This window comes from Pongo pygmaeus, chromosome X, assembly GCF_028885625.2.
Source record: "Pongo pygmaeus isolate AG05252 chromosome X, NHGRI_mPonPyg2-v2.0_pri, whole genome shotgun sequence".
Taxonomy (NCBI): domain Eukaryota; kingdom Metazoa; phylum Chordata; class Mammalia; order Primates; family Hominidae; genus Pongo; species Pongo pygmaeus.
Genome location: NC_072396.2, coordinates 19,178,767 through 19,186,693, shown reverse-complemented (window position 1 = coordinate 19,186,693; position 7,927 = coordinate 19,178,767). Strand labels below are relative to the sequence as shown.

Sequence of the window (7,927 nt, the reverse complement as noted above, 5' to 3'; positions counted from 1 at the left end):
CCCGGGAGGCAGAGGTTGCAGTGAGCCGAGATGGCGCCATTGCACTCCAGCCTGGGTGACAAGAGCGAAACTCCATCTCAAAAAAAAAAAAAAAAAAAAAAAAAAAAAGAACGAAAAGTATCTTCCTCGCGAACCGAATCTCAGTTGATGCTAGTATCTTCCATGAGACTTCCTTGTTGAGGCAGGTAACTCTGTGGGTTAACTTGATGGGGCTCAGCCGAAGACCTAAGAACTAAATGGATTAAGATGCTTAATGAGGCCAGGGCTCAACTTAATCCCCTGCTCCTGGGCCAGCTCTCCAGTTCAGTAAGGCAGAGCTTCGGCCGAGGACGAGGGGAAGATGTCACGCAAGATAGAAGGCTTTTTGTTATTACTTCTCTTTGGCTATGAAGGTATGTGCTATTCAACCATTGACATTCGTTGTATACTTAATACATAATTTAATTAATATCGTTGATAAATAGGAATATAGCTTGAATAATATAAATATTATTAATTAGCAACACATGTTAATTAACTAACATGTGTTATTAATGAACAACAGTTGTCTTTGTGTGGATGGCTTTCCAGTTCTGTGAGGAGCCTTCTAAAGTTCAAAGGATGCTTAAAATCCAACAGAAAAAAGGATGGGTCTCAGAAATCTATAAAATAGCCGTAAGTTGCAACAATTAATGAGAAAGTATGGCATATTCTGGAAAACTTTTAGGAGTCAAAGTGGGAGTGATTGTGGAATTTAATATTCCAAACCGGAATGCTATTGACGGTGGAGGAGGATGCTATTAATAATTCTGTTGGGACGACAGGTGTAACCCAGGACCATCCAGGGCAAATCGGGACATAAGGTCACCCTAGTTTAAATATGGATTAACGTAACATGCCCAGTACCACTGGAATCTAATAAAAAACATAATCCAACTGAGAGTCAGGAAACCCCAGAGACTCAGTACACTCACTCATTTTAAAATTTCTAAATATGACCCTAGCAGAAGTGATATGCTTCAATCAGGAAAAAATAAGGGCAAATCTCTAAAATGTTATCCAGTTCCAATTCCCTCTCAATCTTTGAAATAATATTCTTTCATGCCTCTCTCAATTCTCAAGTACCCATCTGATCAGAATTTCTCCTCAGGTTCATCCAGACGTTAGAAATTGGTTGCCTGTCTTCTTTGTGGACATCGTGTATTTGTTTGTGTTATAGAAAATAAATTAAAAAGCAGGGATAAGGAGGTCTCTCTGCTCTGCAAATGACCTGGTAGACAGACACAGCGAAACTCACACAAGTAGAATCAGAATTCTTGGTTTCACGGCTCACTGTAGCCTCAACCTCCCAGGCTCAAGCCATCCTCCTGCCTCAACCTCCCTAGTAGCTGGGACTACAGGCACGCACCATCACATCTAGCTAATTTATCGTATTTCTTGTAGAGAGGGGTTTTCACCATGTTTCCCAGGCTGATGACTTTTGTTACTTAGTCACATTTCTCAGTATTTGGAAAGACTGGTGACAATGTAATTCCAAGGTCATTCTGCAAACCCCGAGGTATATTTCTAAGTAGGGATCATGTAAACCAGTTGTCTGTTAGGATTTTTTTCCCTTGCAATTAATAGTCTGCAACTTGTCCCAGTAACTCTGACTACTTTAAGATGCTTTGGGGTTTTGTTGTTTTTCCTTTACTCCTTGCCCCCTCCTCTTTCCTCAGCAAGAAAATCTAAGCAGACTCTTTCAAGGCTTAGATCTAAATACTCCTGGTTGTCAGACACCCCCAGCGCTCACTCTCAGATTTCTCTTCTTTGTGATTGGCATGGAGATTCATTCATTCATTCCTTGGTCTCTTCTTTTAAGAGCTCATCCCTGACTATCTGCTAGGGGGCAAACATTGCGTATGACGGCGGGGTGCGGGGGCTCATGACTGTAATCCCAGCACTTTGGGAGGCTGAGGCGGGCGTATCACCTGAGGTCAGGAGTTTGAGACCAGCCTGCCCAACCTGGTGAAACCCCGTCTCTACAAAAATACAAAAAGTATCTGGGCATGATGGCAGGTGCCTATAATCCCAGCTACTCGGGAGGCTGAAGCGGGAGAATCGTCTGATTGCTGGAGAGGGAGGTTGCAGTGAGCTGAGATCATGCCATTGCACTCCATTCTGGGTGACTGAGCGAGACTCCGTCTCAAAAAAAAAAAGAAAGGACTTGACGTGCAGGGCAGATCCTTGTTGTTTCCACAGTGCTGAGTCTAACAACCCTGTTCTATGACCTCCCCACCCCCGCGATGGGAAGAAGTCCTAGAAATGTTTACCAAAGCATTTTAAAATTAGACCTGCCCAGTTAGTGGATATCAGCAATAAAAGACAGGCTGTCAGGAGGCATGAAGGATAGCACTCTTTCGTGTTCTAAAGTTTACCAATCTTTGTGCATGGCTGGGGAGCTCCAGAAATGTCCACGAAGAGCAGAGAACATCGTCTCTCCAGGTGGCCTGCAGCACGGGCCAGTGGGAAGGTTTGGGGAGCTTAAATTATCTTACCCACTTAACACAGGCCTTTAACAGCACTTGGAAGGAAAGCAGCCGGCCAAAAATAGCCAGTGTGGCTTGGCAACCTACTGTGTGCCCTACCCTGGGCCAGAGGGATGCTCCAAGGGACAGAGGACACAATCACTGCACTTAATCAGCATATTATCCAGATGGAGACGCATAAGGCCCATAGACATGGGAAAGATGCGTCCCATTACACAGCTGGGAACCTGAAGACAAAGGCTCTTCGTCCAATTTACCCTCTGCTGCTTCTGTCCTTCAGTAGCAGTGTCTCCTCATTACAGTGAAATAAGGTAAAGAAATTGCCTTCACTTAGGCGTTGGATGAAGGTTCATTTCGGAGAGCACACAGCATCATAGTAAGGCATTTCCTATGTCTTTTTTTTTTTTTTTTTTTTTTTTTTTGAGAATTTTACTCTTGTTGCCCAGGTTGGAGTGCAATGGCGTGATCTCGGCTCACCACAACCTCTGTCTCCCGGGTTCAAGCAATTCTCCTGCCTCAGCCTCCCGAGTGGCTGGGATTACAGGCGTGTGCCACCATGCCCGGATCATTTTTGTAATTTTAGTAGAGACGGGGTTTCTCCATGTTGGCCAGGCTGGTCTCGAACTCCTGACCTCAGGTGATCTGCCTGCCTCGGCCTCCCAAAGTGCTGGGATTACCGGCATGAGCCACCGCGCCCGGCTTCCTATGTCTTATAATTGAGTCAGGCTTCTATTTCTCTTACACCGCACATATTGGACTCAATGCCAATAAGGATTTTTAGAACATCCATCGTATTAAAATATCTTACTTCATTACTTGGTCATGTTTATTATATAAAAACAAAAAAAGTCCTTCAGCCTCAATTTATAGGTGACTGTGTTACCATCAGGGATTGCAGGGTTTTTTTTAAAGCAGCTTTATTGAGATGTAATTTATATACTCTTAAATTCACCCATTGAAAGTCTATTGTTCGATCGTTTTAAGTATATTTACAAATTTGTGGAGCACATAATCTAATTTTAGAACGTTTTCATCACCCAAACATTAAGCCCTCACTCCCCATTCTCCCTGTCTCCCCCTTCCCCCAGCCCCTGGGCAACCACAGATCGACTTTCTGTCTCTAAAGATTTGCCAGTTCTGGACAGTTCATTTCAATGGAGTCACACAGCATGTGGTCTTTTGTCTTTCGCTTAGCATATGTAGTTGAAGTTCATCTGTGTTTGAAGCATGTGCAGATAACAGATTTACCCATGAATATGCCTGTCGCCTAAAATAGTAACACTTTCACACCAGAAGCAATTTCCTTCTTTCTCTTTCACGAGAGGGACGTTATTGCAGCCTGCTGCGTGCGTTCCTCCTGTTTCTCAAGCAGATTGGAAGCTGGTTACAGACCATTTTTAATCATTCATAATTTTATGCTTTTCTCCTCGGCTTCATCTGTTTCCATGGGAAGGAACACTCTGTAGTTGGTGATACCCAATCCAGGAGACTAAACTAGATCTTCCTGTGTATATCTAAAGCGCGCCTTTCCTCATGGGTTGCAAGGTACATTTCAAGAAATAGACACGCCTTGAAATTTCCTGCTGTGACAACAAGAATGAGCCCCTATTGCATAAATCTAAGCCCACATTGCATAAATCTAAGATTGGTGACTGGCAGATGTCTCATGCAACGTGTGGCGGAATCACAGAAGCCATCTAAACAGGGAGAAAAATATGCAACCACATAATCGAAATATTTCACTATTTTTCCTTTAGAGGCTGAGCTATTTCTCTTGTTCCCCTTCCAACAATGCTATTTTCTGGTATGATACTATTAGGTTGGTGCAAAAGTAATTGCAGTTTTTGCCATCACAATATGTTGTCGCCAAAAATGCTTTTCTTCTCCAGTTTGTTGGTGATTAAATCGTTGTGCGGGACTGCAGCAGCCATGTTGCTTCTCCTTTGGTGACAGCTTTTTCTGTAAAACGCCTGTCGTTCCTTCTCTCTCTGCTCATTTCCATAAGGATCTGGTACCTCAGAACCCCAGGCTGTCTACAGACAAATGCTTTCTGCGGGAGGGGAGTCTGGGAAGAAAAGAAATGCAAGAAATTGGTCCAAAATTGGATTGCACCCAGGAATCGGCTCTGAAAGCAGGCCTCTCTTCCTTGGACTCTAGGTTTGCTCAGTGACAGCTCAACAGACCAGACCCTCTTCAGTGACAGACATGGCCTTTGAGCCAAGTGGATTTGGTTATGAAAGCCACACTGTCAGTGACCAACACCCCTTGCCTTTGGTCTCCCAAAAAGAGGATCTGGCACTGTTTTTTGTTTTTTTTTTTTTTTTTTTTGAGACGGAGTCTCGCTCCGTTGCTCAGGGTGGAGTGCAGTGGCATGATCTTGGCTCATTGCAACTTTCCGCCTGCCCGGGTTCAATCAATTCTCCTGCCTCAGCCTCCCTAGTAGCTGGGATGACAGGCATGCACCACCATGCCCAGCTAATTTTTGTGTTTTTTGTAGAGACAGGGTTTCACCACCTTGGCCAGGCTGGTCTGGAACTCCTGACCTCAAGTGGTTTGCCTGCCTCAGTCTCCCAAAGTGCTGGGATTACAGGCGTGAGCCACTGGCCTGGCAAAATTGATGTTGACCTAACTGACAGGGCCCTTCAGAAACTGCCTCACAGCCAGTCCCAGCTTCTCTTGAGGGTGGGGATGGGACAGAGCATCTCCTGGACTAGCAGCCCCCAGCCAACTAGACCCTAATTGCTGATTTCCTTTGCATCTCTTGATGAACAGCTACAGGCCTGAGGTTAGGAGTTCATGTAGTCATTAACTCCGCAGAGCACAGGGCACCATCCAGCCTGTCTGGGCTCCCCCTTGAGTTCCAGAAGCATCCGTCTGGCTGCCAGCTCGATTTCAACACTGGGGTGTCCCCTAGGCATCTCAAATTCATTATGTCCCAAACAGATCATCCTCCTCCCCATCCTTCCCAAATCCCTTGTCCTCGCTGAAACCTTCTTCCCATTCCGCCCGCCCCGCAAATGGCAGCTCTATCCTCCCAGTTGCACCAGCCTCAGACTTCCATTTCTTTCACACCCCCACCCCTGCCACGCGTAATCTGCCCGCAGATCCTGTGGGCACTACTTCCCCAGTGCAGTCAGAATCCAGCCGCTTAACACTTCCACTGCCACCACCCCGGGCCAAGCCAGCGTCTTCTCTCCCTCGGATGACTGCACTCACCTCGGAACCGGACCCTGTTGCCACACTTACCGTGGCCAGCCTGGTCCACAACATTGTACCAGAGGGAGGCTTTGAAACCGTGGTCAGTAATGTCCTCGTCTAGCCTCAGGTTCCACAAAGTCTCACATGGCCCACGAGGCCCTACAGGAACTGGCTCCCGGACACCCCCAACCTCGTCATCTCCTAAGACTCTCTCTCCTCTAGCTCCAGCCTCAGGAGCTCCTTGCTCTTCCTGGAACACGCCAAGCACACGCTCACCTCGAGGGCTTGGCGCATGCTGTTCCCTCTGCCCAGAATGCTTTGCCCACAGGTGTCTCGCCTCCTTCGAATCTTTGCTCCAACATCACCTTCTCAGTGAGGGCTTCCCTAAGCCCAAAAGGACCAGTCCCTGTCCCCTACTTCCTTGTGTTTTCTCCACAGCAGTCACCGTAATTTTCCATTCTATCTATTCTCTTTTTTTCATTCGTTCATTAATGTATTCTCCCCACACACTCCCACCCAACACACACACTAGCTTATGAGCTTTATGATGGCAAGTGTTTTTCCTGTTTTGTTTGCTACTCTATCCCCAGCACCTAAAGCTGGGACTGGAATGTAGTATATGCTCAATGAATATTAGTTGAATGAATGAATGCTTTGAGGTGAGTCATTATCAGTCATCTTTTGTATGGGTTTCTATAACCTGTGGGCAAGAAAAAGGTGGACTGAAAAGGCCAGAGCAAGTGGTGAGCTGAGGGACAGGAAAAACCCTCTTTTTTTTTTTTTTTTTTTTGAGACAGGGTCTCACTCTGTCACCCAGACTGAAGTGCAGTGATGCAATCATACCTCACTGCAGCCTCCAACTCTCATGATCCTCCCACCTCAGTCTTCCGAATAGCTCGGATCACAGGTGTGTGCCAGCACACCTGGCTAATTTTTGTTTATTTATTTGTTTGTTTATTTATTTTTAGCAGAGACAGGGTCTCGCCATGCTGCCCAGGCTGGTCTCAAACTTCTGAGCTCAAGGGATCCTCCCACCTCAGACTCCCAAAGTGTTAGAATTACAGCCATGAGCCACTGCGTCTGGCCAGGAAACATCCTCTTTATAGGGAATGGGCTGAGCAGGCTGAGAAGTAGGGGTGGGGGGACTCATTTGAGGAAAAGAAATTCCATGGACGGAGGCATGAGACAGTCTGGCACATTTGTGGCTTGGCGAGCAGTACAGAGTGAGAAACATAAATCCCGAGAGGTGGGCAGGAGGTAGATCTATCTCCATGACCCCTTGAAGGACACTTTATTATTATATGCATCGTAGGGGTGCGGAAATGGAGAGATCGTAATACATCTCAGAGGTGGGACTCAGCCCCTGGCAACAGGGACCCGCCAAAGCGTTTTGCACAGGAGAGTGGTGGCATCAGGTTTGCACCTCACTGCCTCGGCAGCATGGAGGATGAAGGAGACAAGTCTCTCTTTAGCAGGTAGAGTACCTGGGAGAGAGGGTGGGGCCTCAAAGCAGGCAGTGGGATGGAGAGGAGAGAAAGCCCCTGGTGGCCATAGGATGGCAGGGATTTAGGAAAAAGAGGAGGCTTGGAGGAGCCTTCTGGATGGGGTGGTAGATGGATGGCGAAGCCACTCAGGAGATAAGAAATAGAGAAAAGAGGCCAGGTGCAGCGGCTCATGCCTGTAATCTCAGCACTTTGGGAGGGCGAGGTGGGAGGATCCCTTGAGCCCAGGAATTTGAGACCAGCCTGGGCAACATAGCAAGACCCCGTCTCTACAAAAAAATTAACACAATTAGCTGAGCGTGGCAGCGCAGGCCTGTAGTCCCAGCTACTCGGGAGGCTGAGGTGGGAAGACTGCTTGAGCCCAGGAGATCGAGGCTGCAGTGAGGTGAGATAGCACCACTGCACTCCAGTATGGGTGACAGAGCAAGACCCTGTCTCAAAATAATAATAATAATGATAATAATAATAATAATAATAATAATAAAGAAATAGAGAAAGGAGAACAGTCTGAGGAAGGAGATGAGTTTGTTGTTGTTGTTGTTTTTGAGATGGAGTCTCACTCTGTTGCCCAGGCTGGGAGTGCAGTGGCGTGATCTTGGCTCACTGCAACCTCCGCCTCCCCAGCTCAAGTGATTATCCTGCCTCAGCCTCGTGAGTAGCTGGGACTACAGGTGTGCGCCACCATGGCCGGCTAATTTTTGTATTTTTAGTAGAGCCGGG

General features: G+C 46.8%; 1 protein-coding gene across 1 annotated transcript in view; it reads left to right on the top strand.

The window, feature by feature from the left end:
* The first annotated feature begins 300 nt into the window (after nt 1-300).
* Nucleotides 301-7,927, top strand: part of RS1 (retinoschisin 1) — a 34,275-nt gene continuing 26,648 nt past the window's right edge. Inside the window, exon 1 of the mRNA XM_054471953.1 lies at nt 301-392. Coding sequence (XP_054327928.1) covers nt 341-392 — 52 coding nt within the window. The 5' untranslated portion in view covers nt 301-340. The remainder of the gene's footprint in view (nt 393-7,927) is intronic.